Below are 18,078 nucleotides of genomic sequence, written 5' to 3' on the forward strand. Positions count from 1 at the left end.
TGGAGGCTGATGATTTGAATTAGAATAGGGATTTGAAACATATTCTGAGAGAATTGAAAGATTTAACAATAGTAGATTTAAATTTATTACTGAGTCAGCATGAAGTTAGCATGAACTTATAGTATATGAAGCATTGTTAAGAAAAGAGGCTTACTTCACAGTATTGATGCAGGTAGAACTAGAACCATCTCCACTGAGTTAGAATGGTGTACTCTTGAGACTAGGTTTCTCTGTACCTTCCCTCCTCTGTTCTCTGACAACTAAGGGTGGGATAATTAGAAGGAGAGTGAAATGTGGCCTCAGAATGCTGTGTAAAGACAGAGACTAAAACCATCATGATCTTTGCTTTTTCTTACTTTTCAAAAAGAAATGATGGTTTTAATTAATAATTGATACTTTTAATTGGATTTTATTACCTCATAGTTGAATAAGTCTATACACTTCGTGGAATTGTCTGTTGCTTAAAGGAGGTAATTGTGGAATTTAACTAAGTTATTTCTTAGAATCTCAAATGCTATTTCTAACTACTGGGTGGTAATGTGATTTCTCTAGCCAGGCAAGAGGATTTTACAAAATATAATAACATTACTATTTAAAATGAGAAGGCTACATTAATTTTGCTTGGTCACATTCCCCTACTGCTCCTGCTTCAAGTCTGTGTGAACACTATTCCCCACCTGTACTAAATTACTTGTAAGTTTGCTAAATATAACATGGTTTTTTGGATTTCTTTGCTTATAATACCCTCTTCTTGCCATCTGTCCTACTTGGCATACTCCTGTATTTTTCAAGAATTGGCACAGTGAGATTAACAATAACTAGCAATAAAATAGAAAAATTATAACCATATACTCTAATAAAAGCTGTGAATGTAGGGGTCTCATTTTTTTTTCTCAGAACATCTTACTGTACTGTACTCATCCTTGTGGTGATGTGAGATGTTACAAGGCCTGCGTGCTGAAATGAAGTGAGGTGAATTGTGGGGTAGTGTTAGGCTACTATTGCCTTGATGCTAAGGAATAGATAGATTGGACAAAGGGATAACTCATTTTCCAGGCAGGCGGGAAGGAGCAGGACGGTAAGAGATATCCTGCTCATTTTAATTTTTAAAATTCAAAAATTAAATTTTTAATTTAATTAAATTTAATTAAATTTTTAATTTTTAAAATTCAATTTTATTTATTCTTTGCCTTAAGAAAGAAATTTGTTATACTTACCCAAGGACGTTTTTTCATTGTTTTTAGAGAGAGAAGATGGGGGAAAGAGAGAGAAACATCGATGTAGGAGAGAAACATTGATCAGTTGCCTCCCGTATGCGCCCAGACCGGGGATTGTTCACACCCGGACTGGGGAACAAACCTGAGACCTTAGGTACGTGCCCTGACTGGGAATTGAACCTGCAACCCTTCGGTTATGGGACGATGCTCCAACTAACTGAGCCACACCAGCCAGGGCTATTGCCTTTCTAGCTATCCTTTCTTGCATGTTTTAGAGATTACTCCTAAGGATTGTAATTTGCATCTTTAATTTATTGTAATCTATTTAAAGTTAATGTAAACTTTGCATAGCTATAGAATTTTTATAATAGTATATAGCTACATTTACTCCCTCTATGCCATCTATTTTATATGAGGATATTATTGACTATACCATCACTTATGTTATATGCTGTAGAATTTTTTTATTAGTGGTGATAATTTTTTATTGATTATATTTTGTTTTTGTCTTCGTAATCTGTGGCAGGAATTTGTAGGGTGTGACTGGGTAAGACTTAAGTGTACAGTATTTTTGTAGCCTCCACAAAGATGAAAGTAGAGCCTTATTAGTCTAATCAAGAATTGTTGAGGAAATATTGAATTTGGAGAGGATGACTGAGGCCAGAGTGATTCCACAGGTACTGACAGATGGCATAGTGATACTGGGAAGTAGAAATGAACCTTTGTTGCTAGTGCCTCTGCCAGAATGTAATACTTCCTTTTGTATAGAAATAATTGTCAGCCGTGATTGATAGTGGTGACAAAAGTTGAGTCAAAATACGATTTTGTTACCCTCTAGGAGTATGTTTCTCAAATATGATTATTCAACAATCTTGCATTTGATTGTTGAAGCTATAGATTATCAAGCAGGGGAAAGATGTGTGTATGATGCATGTATGAGGTGAGGGTATTTTTAAAAAATGAATGCTCCTGAGCCTCACTCCAAGTGTGTGTGTATATATATATATATATAAGTGTCTACATATGAGATCTGGGAACCTGCATTTTACAGGTAAGTGCTCCAAGCTAGTCTTAAACTCAGTTATGTTTGGCAGTCACTGCTCTAGGAGTCTTCCCCACAGCCACTTAATTTCCATAGATCAGAATTAATATTATTAATGTTTCTCTTTAAGATTAACAATTGTGAGTCAAGACTGAAATAGTTTGGTCATAGACATAGAATTCTAGAGCCTGTATAAGGTACCTTTGAAGTCATGCCAGGTCTACAGTCTTAAGTTGCAGAGGAGAAAACTGAGGCCAAATGAGAGTGATTTTCATAACTGGTTCATAATTAAGGTACTTGGCGATGAATTGCAGATCAGAATAACCTGTATAAAATTTATCTGTAGTATGTTTAAGTAATTATTTCATGTTAGGTGTTATTTTTAATCCAATTTGACACTCTGCTATTTAATTGGGCTATTTGGACCCTTTGCATGGAAAGGGATTCTTAGTGTGTTTGGGTTTAAATCACTCATCTTATTATTTTTGTTCTGTTGGTTCCTTCATCCTCTTTTTCTGCTTTATTTTGGATTGAGTATTTTTTTAATGACTTTATTTTATGGCTCTTATTGGCTTACTAGCTCTATGTCTTGGGTTGGTTTTTTGATGTTTAATGGTTGCTACAGAGTTTATAATTAGTATATACTATCTTTAACTTATTATAGTCTACCTTCAAGTAATATGTATCTTTTCACATACAGTGTAAGAACCTCAGGACAGTATACTTTGCTTTTTTCCTGCCTTTGTGCTAGTATAATCATACATTTTACTTCTGCATATGTTGTCTCTTGGTACATTTTTTTATCTTTTTATTTTATAGTACATTTTTTTCTTTAAACAAGAAGGCTTTTATATTTATCCAATATTTACCATTTCTGATATCCTTCATTTCTTTGTTGTAAATCCAGATTTCTGCCTGGTATAATTTTCTTTTTGCTTGGACTGCCTTTAATCTTACAGTGCAGGTCTGCTGGTGATATCTGTCAGCATTTATATGTATGAAAAAGTCTTTATTTCACCTTTGTATTTGAAAGATATGAATTTCAAATATATTTGAAAGATTTGTACTTACAGAGTATAGAATTGGAGGTTGACATTTTTTTTTCCTTCAGTCTTCTGGCTTGTATTGTTTCTGATGAGAAGTTTGCTTTAATTCTTACCTTTCTGTTCTGTATATTAGGTTTTTCTCTGCATTGCAGAATTAACTGTCAGTGTTTGACATTTTATTTATTTACAAGTTAGGTTCTGATTGAATATGTAAGTACTCAGGTTTGTGTGATCACTCTTTTCTGTGTCCACCCCATACTGAGTTTCTACATCTTCTGACTCCTGTGCTTCTAGAGGCAATTTAGAACATATCTGTAAAAAAAAAAAAACAGAGGAAGCATCCTTCAGTTGTCATAGCTTCTGAATTGATTCTAAGATTTTCCTGTGATTCTTTATACCACTCCAGATTCATTAAGAGCAGTTTTACTTATGCTGCTTCAGACAGGCAAGGGGTACTTTTTAGTTTCAGAGTGTTATAAGGAGTATTTCTGATGTCTCTGATAGTTGGTGTGGATGACTACAGCTCAGAGTCTGATGTGATTATTATACCTTCAGCCCTGGACTTTGTCTCACAAGATGAAATGTTGACGCCACTGGGGAGATTGGACAAGTATGCTGCAAGTGAGAACGTATATAACAGGTATGTGCATATTCTCATTAAAGTGGAAATGGAAGGATGGTTTTTATTACATTAATTTCAAGAGGGAAAATAAAATTACCCGATTTAAAGTAGGTATTATTAACGTGTACAGTCTGAGTCACCAAGCTCTTATAATAGTCACAGCCACAGCCTCTTTTATAGTTATTTTCTCTTTGATCCTACTAACAATATAGCACTCTTTTTTTTTTTTCCTTTTTGGCAAAAAACAAAAAAAAACATTGCTTCTTTGCTGTTAGGCATAATTTTGATATTGTGTAAAGTGATCACTGAGGAGTACATTACTCTTTCAGCAAATAATGTTGTGTACCTACTATGTGCCAGGTGGTGGTCAAGAGAACTGTGACATAGAGTGGCTAAGAGATAACACTCTTCCTAATGCATCGTTTCTCCAGTGGTCACAAGACTACCTATATCAGACTTTTCTGGGAAATCTGAAAATCTTTGTTTATGTTTTTTGAGTATAGATATATAACATTCACCTAGTAAAAATATGTAAAGATGTTTTTTATAATAAAGAAGAGTAAATTTTTCCATTATTACAATTGAAGATTACTGAAATGAAATTTCATTGACCTTATAAATTTGTTAAATCAGTAAAGATGAAAAATATTTCAGTGAACATTCAGATTCTTCTTGTTAAAATAAAATCCATACTGGCATTTGTCACCTAGGAAATTAGAGGCTTTAATATATGTTATAAAATGTATAAGAAAACATTTTCTTTAAAACTGTATAGATTCTGCCTTCTGAAATTATGAATATTAAGTATTGATGCCACTGAACCCTATATAATTTTTTTTGTGTGTGTAGACAAATGGTGGCCCGGAGTTTGCTGGATACATTGAGGGAAGTCTGCGATGATGAAAGAGATTGTATTGCTGTTTTGGAAAGAATTAGCAGATTAGCTGATGATTCAGGTATATGTTTATGCAGAGAAAGTTTTCTTTTACAAAATTTGTTTTTAAAACTAATGAAACACTTACTGTGATAAGAAATTTAATAAAATTTTTCCTAAGTAAGTTATCAAACCCATTAGTAAACAAGAAAGTAAAATCTTATTATTAAAATCCAAACATTTTATGGTAGGCCCATGTGGTTTAATTTTGGAAATTTCTCAGTAGAAAAATCTTAACAAGCCCTGGCTAAGTATCTCAGTTGGTTAGAGCATCATCTCAATATGCCAAGGTTTTGGGTTTGGTCCTTGGTCAGCGCACATACAAGAATCATCTGCTCTGGCCACAGTGGCTCGGTCGGTTGGTTGGGTGTCATCCAGCAAAGCAAAAGCTCTCCAGTTCCATTCTAGGTCATGTCACATGCCTGGTTTGTGGGTTTGCTCTACCTGGGCAACTGCGAGGGGCAACTGATTGATGTTTCTCTCTCATATTGGTGTTTCTTTCCCTCTCTTTTTCCCTCTCTGTAAAAATAAATACATATTTTAAAATAGAATCAACCAATGAATGCATAAATAAGTGGAATGACTCGATGTTTCTCTCTGTCTCTCCCTCTTCCTCTCTGTGTTGAATAAATAAAAACAATTTTTTAAAAGAAAAATTTTAACATTGTCTTGCATCCTGCATGCGAATATTTTAGGCTTAATAAAAACTTTAAAAATAATTTTGAATAAATTAAAAGGGATGGCTTGAGCTATAAATTTTTTAAGCATATGTAAAATCTTTTTGTATGCTTTCCCACTTGCAAAAAATGTTAATCACTCACTGTAAAACCAAAGCTGTGTATCTCCAAAGTGAAATAGGAGGGTCTGCTTAAAAAAGAGGTAAACTTGATTTGAGGCATGAAACAGTTAAGTTTTTCTAAAAATATTTTTATTGTGGTAAAATGTGCATAAAATTTACCATTTTAACCTAACATTAAGTTTTAAGCAAAGTTTTAGAATTCACTTTAGGAACAATTCAAAAATAAATAAATTTTTTTTTCTTAGAAACTATTAAAATGCATTATCTTTCAATTTCTAATGAACTTCTGGGCATGTCAGCCAGTCTTTTAATTTATAGTTGAGCTCATCTTTTAGTTAGCTGTTCATTATATGGGAATATCTTTTTACTATTGACATACCTTATTTTTTTAAGGTAGAAAAATTATTTGTAACTTTACTAATAACCTTTGTCATTCTGACGATCTGTGTACATAATTGGTCATGTATATGCTTGTTCCAGAACAGTTTTAGGAGAGTCTCATCAACTGTAATTTGTACTTATAATTTATATTTTGATTTGGCATGAATACATTTTAAGTTTTTGGTAATGTTGCATCCCATTGTGATTACTTATTTCTTAGTAGAGACATAGATATTCTTGAAAGAGAAATATGTATTTACCATATTTCACCATGTGTAATGCACTCTTTTTTGCCCAATTTCTGAGGGAAAAATAAGGATGCACATTATATATGGGTAGTACTAATTCTATGTCTGTGTAAATATTTTTAATTCTTTTATTTATGCTTATGCATTAAAAGTGTAACTCTAGAAAGCAATAATGATATCTCTATGCATAATACCCTAGAATACAATAATTGTTTTTTTATATAAATAAAAAAATTGAATTAAAAAAATTAAAACGAAAGATTTTTTCCCTGAAAGTTTGGGGTAAAAACATGTGTGCGCATTGTGCATGGGAGCACATTATATGTGGCAAATATGATGTTTTCTTTTACCTGTTTATCAATCATAGTGCTGGTTTTTATAAATATATATGTGTGTATATTTTTAAGAAATGTTCTCGCCCTGACTGGCGTAGCTCAGTGGATTGAGTGCGGGCTGGGAACCAAAGTGTCCCAGGTTCGATTCCCAGCCAGGGTACATTCCTGGGGTTGCAGGCCAGAACCCCCAGCAACCGCACATTGATGTCTCTCTCTCTCTCTCTCCCTCTCTCCCTTCCCTCTCTAAAAATAAATAAATAAATCTTAAAAAAGAAATGTTCTCAAGTTGTCAAGTTTAATGGTAAATGTCTTATTGACATTTATACTTACATTCACTCAGTTAACATGAAACTGTAGAGCAGTTACTAAAATGAATAAGATTCCTGTCATTAAATTAACAGTTTAATGATTGCAATCAACAATAATTTATAAACAATAATTGTTTATAGTTTATAAACAGTAAATTATAATGGGGGCTGGATTCAGAAAGTTAATGACACTTGAGTTGGATTTGACAGAATGATGCGGTATAGAGAGGGGAACTTATACTCAGGAAAGTAAAAGATAAATTTAGAGGTGTGAGGAGTTCAAGGTGTTGGCCCATTTGGTCCACAGTGAATCTACTGAGTCTATAGTTTAGAAAAAAAATGAGGCTGTTATATAATGAGGTAGTTGAAGCCTAGATTGTAAAGGTTTATACTATGCTCTGTTAGGAAGTTTGCATTTCTTATGGTTAAGAATAATAATGCAGCAGTATGGATTGACTTGATATAAAAAAAGGGTGCCAAGAAGACTAGTTGGGAGAATAGTAATTTTTATGAGTTGTTTGAGAGAAATTAAAGTGCTAGGGAATGGATTTCAAAGCCACTGTGATAGTTGAGAAGAGTGAAGAGAGGAAATTGACCCTAAGATTTCCAGCTTGGTAGGCTGGGTTGGTTGTGATGTTTGAAGATGATAAAGACATTAAAAAATAAACAATTTTAAAGATAATGCATATACTCCCATCTTCCTAAAAAAATAAGGAGCTTAGCATAATTAAACCTTTGTTCTACCTTATTTTTATCAACTTTTTATCTTGCTATTCCCCTAAACTTAGCATTCATATTTTTACAATTTTTATATAGTAAATGTTTGTTTAGATTTCCTACTAAATTTTCTAATTTTTCCCCTCATTAGTACATTTTTCATCTGACTACTTTTTGGTTTAAGTTCCTCTTTCTAAAAAGACATAGTAATGAAGTTCTGACATAACATTCTTTTTCTTTTGTCTCAAAATGATTTTATTTCACTATTACTTTTTTAAATATATTTTATTTATTGTGCTGTTACAGTTGTCCCAATTTTTCCCCCTTTACCCCCTTGTACCCAGCAACCCCACACCCTCAGGTAGTCCCCACACCTTTGTTCATGTCCACGGGTTATGTGTATAAGTTTTTTGGCTACTCCATTTCCTATACTGTACTTTACACTCTCGTGGCTATTCTGTAACTACGTATTTATACTTTTTAATCCCCTCACCTCTTCACCCTGGCAAACATCAAAACACTCTCAGTATCCATGATTCTGTCCCTGTTCCTCTTGTTTGCTTAGTTTGTTTTTTAGATTCAGTTGTAGATATGTATTTATTGCCATTTTACTGTTCATAGTTTTGATATTCTTTTCTTAAATAAGTCCCTTTAACATTTCACATAATAATAGTTTATTGATGATGAGCTCCTTCAATTTTTTTTTGTCTGGGAAGCTCTTTATCTGTACTTCAATTCTAAATGATAGCTTTTATCATTTAGGTAGAGCAATCTTGGCTGTAGGTCCCTGCTTTTTCATGACTGAATATTTCTTGCCAGTCCCTTCTAGCCTGCAAGGTTTCTTTTGAGAAATCAGCTGACAGTCTTATGGGAACTCTCCTGTAGGTAATAGACTGCTTTTCTCTTGCTGCTTTTAAGATTCTCTCTTTGTCTTTAACCTTTGGCATTTTAACTATGATGTGTCTTGGAGTAAACCTCTTTGCATGCAACTTGTTTGGGACTCTCTGTGCTTCCTGGGCTTGCATGTTTACTTCCTTCACTAAATTAGGGAAGTTCTCTTTCATTAATTTTTCAAATAGATTTCCAATTTCTTGCTCTTTCTCTTCTTTTGGCACCCCTGTGATTCAAATGATGGAGTGCTTGAAGTTGTCCCAGAGACTGCTTCCACTATCCTTGTTTTGTTTTTTTTTTATTCTTTTTTCTTCTTGTTGTTCTCATTGGTTGTTTTTTGCATCCTTATGTTTAAAATTGTTGATTGGATTCTCAGCTTCACCCACTCTCCTGTTGTTTACCTGTAAATTGCTCTTTATTTCAATTAGTGTATCCTTCATTTCTGACTGGATCTATTTTATGTCGTTGATGGTCTCACAAAGTTCCTTGGATATCCTTACAGTGTTTTGAACTCTGCATCTGATAGATTGCTTATCTCCATTTCATTTAGCACTTTTTTGGAGATGTGTTCTGTTCTTTCAATTGGGCCATGTTTCTCTGTCTCCTCATTTTGGCAGCCTCCCTGTGTTTGTTTCTATGTATTATGTAGAGCTGCTTTGACTCCATGTCTTGGTAGTGTGGCCTAATGTAGTAGGTGTCTTATAGGGACTGGTGGCACAACCTCCCCTATCACCCAGGCTGGATACTTGAGTTGTGCCCTCTGCATGGGCTGAGTACCCCCTCCTCTTCTACTTGAGCTTTTATTGCTGTTGGCAGATCAATGGGTGGGATTTATCCAGGCCAGTTAGCTGCAAGGACTGGCTATAACTATTCACCACCAACCTCTGCCTTCCGTGGAGGATCAGGTGTGCGAAGGCAGGCTGGTGGTGCTCTGATGTGGTCTGTAGCTGTCCACTGGGTACACAGGTTCTATGGTTAACAGGTAGTGTAGACCAAGGTCAGCCCCAACACAGCCCCTGTGTTTTGCCCAGGGCCACCCTGCTAGAGCTATAAAGTAATTTGAGGTGGCTGCTACTTGTGCTAGGCTTGGAGATTTCCCAGTGAAGTCAAGCTGTGAATCTAGGCTGGCTGCTGTTGTGCTGGTCCTGTGACCACTAAGCAAGTGGTCCAGGGGATTGGGGGCTCAGTGAAGCTGGCTGTTGCTTGTTTGAAATGATTTACAAAGTTGTGAAGCTTGAGCCAAGAACAGCCATTCATATGGAAAAGTCACAGTTAATAGTTTTGGTGGGTCAGCAAGTTGGATGGGATGGAGTCTCAGGGGATCTCCTGGACAGGGCAAATAGTATAGCCAGGTTGATGGAGTCTCAGATTTGGCATCCACTTGCCACCTATGTGGCTATGTGGTGGGGAGAGTTCAGGAAAGTTACAGTGGCCTTTCTTCCTTTCTTTCTGGGAGAAAGCTGTCCCTCTAGCTGCTGCTCTAATGCTGGAGCTCAGAGGGAATGAATCTAAAAATCTCTGTGTGAATTCTTTAAGAGAAACTGCTTGGGACTGCAGAAGTTTCTTTCACTGACTCAATCTCTGCAGCCAGAAGTTATGGGGACATCCTCCTGGCACTGGAACCCTGACCTGAGGGGGGCCTGGTGTGGGGCTGCAACTCCTTGCTCCCTCCTGAATTTTTATCTGCCATATGTGGGTGTAGGAGCAGCATGTTCTGTATCTCTGCCTCTCCTAGCAATCTGGATGGATGTGGTTTCTTTAATTATGTAGTCGTCAGACTTCCATCCAACTTGATTTCTAAGAATTCTGAGTGATAATTGTTCCATATTTTAGTTGTAATTTTGATGTGGTTGTGTGAGGAGGTGAGCCATGTTCACATGTGCCGCCATCTTGACTGGAGGAGTCCTGAATATCACCATTCCTCTTAAATTGTCACTTAGTAAAGTGTCAAAATCTAGTTGTTAGTTTTAATACTATCACATTCTCATCTCCTGTTATTACTATTGAGAAGCCTGTTGTTTAGTTTGGTCTTCATAGGTAATACTGTTTCTTTCCTGATTGCTTTTAAGACTTCTTATCCTTGGCATTGTTCAGTTTTACTGTTATGTATTTAGGTACAGCTTTATTTTTATTCTACTCAGGACTTTGCCCTGCTTCTTGAATTTGAGGATTCTTATTTTTCATCAGGGGAAATTTTCAACCTTCAACATTTTGAATATAGCCTCTCTTCCATCTCATATTCTTTTTTTTTAAGTTGATTTTTAAGTACATATTTTGTATATTGGTTCCAAATATAGAACTCTTGTTATATAAGTGCTGTTTTTCCATGGTTGTTCTGTGTTCTTACTTTCTAGTCCTTTATCGCCCATCTGCATTTTGGTCATTTCTCTCAGCATAGTATATCTGCTACCAAAGCCTAACCTGTAATTTGACTGTTGAATATTTCATTGCCATTATCTCCATTTTTCACTTTTAGGAATCTTAAGTGCTTTGTTTTCATTTCCTCTTGTTTTTCCTTCCCTATTATTTTATTCCTTTTCGGTATATTTTCTTTTATTATATCTTTAGAATGTTTAAAATTCTAAAGATCAGCAGCTGAAATTCTTGGTCTTATAATTCTGTTGTGTTTTAACTCTTTTGCTACTGAAGGATCATTTCCTGGTAATTTTTTTATAGTTTTGCATTGTGAGCTCATCTTGTGTGGGTCTTCATAGGTTTTAGTGTCAGTTCAGCCTCCTTAAGTGGTTTGGAGTTGTCTATCAGGTTCAGGGTTAGCAACTAGGAGTGATTTTATGTTAATTTCTTGTGTTCCTATTTTTATAATTGTTTGGGAGGAAAGCAGAGAGGAGAGAGGCATTCTCAAACTATCCTGGGGACACATCATACATATTAACTTAAGGTAACTTTAATAATATCAGTAATAGGTGCCAGAGTTCTCTAATGAGGTCTGAGGTAATGAATTGTGTTGATAAGCCATCATGTCTGTGTGTGTGTCAGTCACTTGTATTTCTTCTGTGAATTGCCTGTTTGTATCCTTATTTTCTTTTATTTATTTGAACAATAGATTCTTTGTATATTTAGTTATTAATACTTTATTGTGCATGTGTTTTCTTCAAGGTGATTGATCTTTTAAAAAACTTTTGGAACTTTAATTCACCTAGTATTAATGTGTGGTGCGCAATATAGGAATCTTGTCTTTTTTTCTGACATAACTAGCTGATTTTTCTACCATTACTTAGGTTCCTTTTTAAACCTAGAGATTTGAAATGCCATATTTGTGACATTTGAATATGCCATATATACTTTGGTCTTTTCAGATCTTAAAAAAATTATTGCTCTCTTTTAATATTCACATACCCTTTTTAGTCTTAATTTAGTCTAACTATAAATCCTCCATTCATTGACTAAACTCAGATCAGAAGCCAGTCCTTATGGCTTGTCCTAGGAGGTTATTCAATAGTAGAGTTTATAGATCATACAATATTATAGTTAATGTGACTTGGATATTTAATCTCTAGCATATTGTGGCACAATGTAAGTGATGAATAGACTCATTCAGTCATTATCAGAAATGACTGCATACTAAGTATATACTATGAAGATAAAAGCTTGGGATGGGGTAAGGTCCTCTAAATGATGGGGTTAACCTATGTATGATTGTGAAAAGAATCACAGAGTTAGAGAACATCTTGTAAGCCCTTATTAAACTGAGGATGAAAGTCCTAGTCTCAAGCCTAGGCAAAGATTTTGTTATTGGAGAGAATGTTTGCTCACATTTCTGTTATTTCAATAGAACCAACTGTGAGAGCAGAGCTGATGGAACAGGTGCCTCATATTGCATTGTTTTGTCAAGAAAACCGGCCTTCAATCCCATATGCTTTTTCCAAATACTTACTACCTATTGTGGTTAGATATCTCGCAGATCAGAATAATCAGGTAAGAGTGCCACTGACATGTTCTTAATGGAAATCTATGTGATATGATGTATGTAGAATGGCATACCCTAGGTAGTCTCATTTGAATGTTTTCTTTATTTTGTTTGACATTGTTATTCTGTTTTTCAAAAGTCCATTTGTCTTGGACAAAATGTGTTGAGAGTTTGGCAAATCTAGGAGGTCTCTGTAATGCCATTGTAGACAGTGCCTCATAGCTGCATCCTAACCTGGCTCCCTCGTAGATGTCCCTCAAAAGGTTACTTTGTGAGACATTTTACAAGATGGCTTCTTTGTTATACTTATGTTATACCACAATCTATCACATTCTATCTTTGTAATACTCAAAGAAAATAGCCACACATTTTTATTTGCATGGTTTTACCAGTTGATAGGAGAAGTCTTCATTTTTGTGAAAGTCAGGTAATCGAGTTGTGCTGTATTATGTATATACTTTGTTTATACTATTAATCTTTTCACAGGTAAGAAAAACAAGTCAGGCAGCTTTGCTGGCTCTGTTGGAGCAAGAGTTAATTGAGCGATTTGATGTGGAGACCAAGGTGTGCCCGGTCCTCATAGAGCTCACTGCCCCAGATAGCAATGATGATGTGAAAACAGAAGCTGTGGCTGTAAGTAGAATGTGATTTTTCAGTTTAGGTAAAAATTAGTCACTACATTGACTAATAAGAGATGCTCAATAAATGTTATGCTACATTATGTCTCGTAGGATTTCTACATATTAGATTTCAAAGTAGCCGCACATTTTTTAATTTGAAATAAATGACTGGCTAGAAAGAGGCATTGGCTCACAGGGCAAAGTTATATATTCTATGGGCCCTCTGTTGTGCTAAACAACTGGAAATTAGATGAGTCTATCACTGAGCTCTGAAAAGCAAGATATATAGAAAGAGAATGAGCAAATGTGAACTTACTATTATGTCAAAATGGAAAAATAAGATGGGAGAAATAACCAGTGAAGATAAAAAACAACTGCATTGAAGGAAGAAACATTTGAACACCTTCAATTGCTCCCAGTTTTCTAGGCATTGTGCAAGGACAGTAGGAAAAAACAGTAATACTTGGCTCTTGCTGTTAACACTATGTTCTTTAGGGGATAGTCCGGCAAGTAATTTTATTATGATATGATACATGATATAAGTTATGATTATTAACAACATACAGATTAATTCATAATGCACATGATAGTCAGGTATAATAGTCTAATTTCTGGGGTTTTTTTTATATAGTTAGCAAATAGTTTTATAGAGAGCCATCAAAAATAAAGCATGGGAGACTTCCAGCTAAGATAGAGGTATAGGTAGATATACTTTGCCTCGTTGCACAACCAAAGGAAGGACAACAACAAATTTAAAACAAAAAATAACCAGAACTGCCAGAAAATTGAACTGTATGGAAGTCTGACAATCAAGGGGTTAAAGAAGAAACATTCATCTACATGGGTTAGGAGGGGTGGAGATGGGCAGCCGGTGTAGGGAGGACTCAAGGCAGGGCGGCAGCTGGAGGACTGCGAGGTCCCACATTTGCATGCAGATAAACTGGGAGGAACACCTGGGGAGCAAGAAAGACTGTGCAACCAAGGAATCCAGCACAGGGAAATAAAGCCTGAACACCTCTGACTGTAAAACTGTGGGGGTTGCAGCAGTGGGGGACCTCCCAGCCTCATAAGAGAGTTTGTTGGAGAGACCTACAGGATCTTGGAATGTACACAAAACCACCCACACGGGAATTACCACCAGAAGGGCCCACTTTGCTCATGGGTAGCAGGGGAAGGGACTGAGCTAAGCAAGAGCCAAGCAAGTGGCATTGTTCCCTCTGGACCCCTTCCCCATGTACAACACCACAACATAGCCATGTGAGTTGCCTTGCTCTGGCATATACCTAATGCCCCACACCTTACTACATAACAGGCACGCTGAGACAAAAAAAAATATGGCCCAAATGAAAGAATAGCTCAAAGTTCCAAAATTAGAACTAAGCAATGAAGAGATAGCCAACCTATCAGAGGCAGAGTTCAAAACACTGATAATCAGGATGCTCACAGAAATGGTTGTGTGGTCACAAAATAGAGGAAGAAGTAAAGTCTATGTAAAGTGAAATGAAGGGAAATATAGCAAAGGGAAGGAAACCAGGACTCAGATCAATGGTTTGGAGTAAAAGGAAGAAATAAACATTCAACCAGAACAGAATGAAGAAATAAGAATTCAGAAAAATGAGGAGAGGCTTAAGAACCTCTGGGAGAACTTTAAACATTCTAACATCCGAATCATAGGGGTGTCAGGAGAAGAGGAAGAGCAAAAAATTGAAAACTTATTTGAAAAAAATAATGAAGGAGAACTTTCCTAATCTGGCAAAGGAAATAGACTTCCAGGAAAGCCAGGAAGCTCAGAGAGTCCCAAAGAGGTTGGACCCAAGGAAGCACACACCAAGGCACATAATTACGTTACACAAGATGAAAGATAAGGAGAGAATCTTAAAAGCAATGAGAGCAAAGGAGACAGTTACCTACAAAGGAGTTCCCGTAAGACTATCGACTGATTTCTCAAAAGAAACCTTAGAGTCAAAAAGGGGCTGGAAAGAAGTATTTGACATCGTGAAAGGCAAGAACCTCCATCCAAGATTCCTCTATCCAGCAAAGCTTTCATTTAAAATGGATGGACAGATAAAGTGCTTCCCAGATAAGGTCAAGTTAAAGGACTTCATCATCACCAAGCTCTTATTACATGAAATGTTAAAGGGACTTATCTAAGAAAAAGAAGATAAAAAATATGTATAGTAAAATGACAGCAAACTCACAATTATTGACAACCACACCTAAAATGAAAACAAAAACAAACTAAGCAAACAACTAGAACAGGAACAGAACCACAGAAATGGAGATCACATGGAAGGTTAGCAACAGGGGAGTGGGAGGAGGAGACGGGGGGAAAGGTACAGAGAATAAGTAGCATAGATGGTTGGTAGAAAATAGACAGGGGGAGGGCAAGAATAGTATGGGAAATGTACAAGCTAAAGAACTTACGACACATGGACATGAACTAAATGGGGGGGATGTGGGTGGGAGAGTGTGTGCAGGGTGGAGGGGAGAAATGGGACAACTGTAATAGCATAATCAATAAAATATGTTAAAAATAAGGCATGAATTAGAATGTATAGTACTATCTGTTGGAGTTTACATCTATAGTTCCTGAGTTCAGATAGCAGTAATTCTGTTAATAAATGAGAAAACTAATAAAAACCATTTGAAAATTTATTCAAGTCTGTTTGGATATTGAGACTTTACTATTTTAGCATAAATATAATTGTATCTTTGTTGAAATAAAAAATAAAACTAAAATTTTCTAATAGTTCTAAATCATTAATAGGATTGATTTATTCATCTTTCTAGCCCATTTCCCTTGGCAGTTTCTTGATTTCGTTATTTTATTTTTATATACTCAGGTACAAGTAAATAATAAGTTTTCTTTTTTCTACCGAAACCATTTTTATTGAAGTGTAATTACATAATATGAAAGTAACCATTTAAAGTATACAATTAAGTAACATTTAGTATTTTTACAATATTGTACAATGGCCACCTCTGCCAAATTGTAAAACATAGATTTTTTTTATTTTTAAATTTCACAAGTTCCTCATTAAGGGAAGTAAGTTTTGGCATCAGTGTTGGTTTATATTGAGCAGAGTTTAACTTGCTGTTACAATTTTTGATGGGATTTAACAATAGTAAAACATAATTATAGTAAAAAGACTATATCTAGCATTAGTATGAAACCTGTGATTTTCTTACAATTGTATATGTTTATTTTGTCAGGATTTGCTTTCCCTGACTTCCCAGTTGTTCTCTACCTGGGGACTAATTTATTCTAATACATTTAATTATGGTAGATCAGTAATACAGTAGCACTTTGGATCTTTAACCCAGGGGTTGGAAATTCTTAGAAACTGTACAGGGTCAAAAAATAAAACTGGCTTTGGGGTTTAGGAGATGTAGGTGTTATCCCCCAGTTCTGAGGAGCCTGGGATTTTGATAGGGACTGTGCTGCATTTATAGATCAGGGAGGGAATAAGTGCCAGCTTGACCATCCATGAGCATGGTAGGTCTCTCCGTTTATTTAAGTCTGTTACTTATCAGTGTTTTGTAGTTTTCAGTAGAAATTATGTATGTTTTGTTAGGTTTCATGGTTTTTAATATAGTTGTGAATAACTTTTTAAATGTTTCTACTTGTTCATTGCTGATTTACAGAAATGCATTTGATTTTTATACTCTGACATAGGTCTTGCAAACTTCCTAAACTGACTTATTTATTCTAGTGCCTTTTTTGTAGATTCCTTGAGATTTTCTATGCAGACAATCAAGTCATATATGACTAGAGGATTCTTTCCAATCTGTATGCCTTTTACTTGTCATATTTACACAGCTGGAAGTAGCTGGAATAGATAAATGATGACAAATTATCAGATTTCTTTCTAAGCATCTGTGGAGGATTTCTTTTTATACCAACTATGGGGCCAGTTGATTTAAATAACATTGGTCTGGTTTTTAAACAGTTCATCCTCACTTTGCATTAACTGAAACATTTGCATGGTGGAACTGTGTCTTTGCCTTTCTTGGAACCCAGGCTTTGCAGAGAGTAGGGACATGGTTCCGGTGTGCACAAGTTTCATTTATTTAAAGTAGTACTTTGTAAGTAAGGACTGCCTCTATAGTCCTTTCTTAGCAATACAGACAAACCCAGATCCTTCTTAGATAATCATTCCTTTTTAAACTGTCAGCATTCATTTTATTACTGGGAAAATGTAGGGGTTTTTGCTTTTAAAGTTATCAGGTAAAATGATTTTACCTGATAACTTTAGTTAAAGATTGGAACTATAGACAAAAATAAAATTTTAAGAATTTTTTTCTGGGTTCAGTACACATTGAGTAATTATTGGTTGATTTTTTAAATTTTTAAAAAAATTTTAATTATTGTTCAAGTACAGTTTGCTGCCTTTTACTCCCATCCCAGCCCACCCCTCCCAGCCTTTCCCACCTCCCTCTCATTTCCACCCCCCTTGTTTTTGTTCATGTGTCCTTTATACTTGTTCCTGTAAACCCTTCCCCTTTTCCCCTGAAATTCCCTTCCCTCTCCCCTCTGGTCACTGTCACCCTGTTCTCTATTGGTTGATTTTATTGGTGGTATTAATGTCTGTTTTTCTGTCTTCAACTCAGATAATAAGATGAATAATTTTACTAATGTATGTGATATAATGATACCATATCATCTTTTAATATTCTTAAGTTACATACTTCTAATAAGTTAGGAAACTTACCTGGAAAAGTTTTCATTGTGTTTTTGTTCTTATTTTAGATAATGTGCAAAATGGCTCCCATGGTTGGAAAAGACATTACAGAGCGTCTTATCCTCCCGAGGTTTTGTGAGATGTGCTGTGATTGCAGAATGTTTCATGTTCGAAAGGTATTTAGTCTTTTCATTTGTTTGAGAATTCATGTTTCTAGTGGTTATACATTATATGTGAATTTTTAAAGAAAATTTTACTTATTTGTATTTTAGACAGAGGGGAAGGATGGGAAAAATAGAGGGAGAAAA

General features: G+C 35.3%; 1 protein-coding gene across 5 annotated transcripts in view; it reads left to right on the forward strand.

The window, feature by feature from the left end:
• PPP4R1 (protein phosphatase 4 regulatory subunit 1) overlaps positions 1–18,078 on the forward strand; it is a 79,466-nt gene that overhangs the window by 21,044 nt on the left and 40,344 nt on the right. For 2 of the 5 annotated variants that reach the window (XM_045849943.1, XM_045849944.1), the window contains exons 3-7: positions 3,861–3,945; positions 4,777–4,883; positions 12,334–12,476; positions 12,955–13,101; positions 17,839–17,946. In XM_045849943.1, coding sequence (XP_045705899.1) covers positions 3,861–3,945; positions 4,777–4,883; positions 12,334–12,476; positions 12,955–13,101; positions 17,839–17,946 — 590 coding nt within the window. Of the gene's footprint in view, positions 1–1,244; positions 1,372–3,809; positions 3,946–4,776; positions 4,884–12,333; positions 12,477–12,954; positions 13,102–17,838; positions 17,947–18,078 lie in introns of all 5 variants that reach the window. The other 3 variants (XM_045849939.1, XM_045849942.1, XM_045849940.1) reach the window with 3 other exon arrangements.

Source organism: Phyllostomus hastatus, unplaced genomic scaffold (assembly GCF_019186645.2).
Source record: "Phyllostomus hastatus isolate PE091 unplaced genomic scaffold, TTU_PhHast_1.1 phas_contig_80, whole genome shotgun sequence".
In the NCBI taxonomy this organism is placed as follows: domain Eukaryota; kingdom Metazoa; phylum Chordata; class Mammalia; order Chiroptera; family Phyllostomidae; genus Phyllostomus; species Phyllostomus hastatus.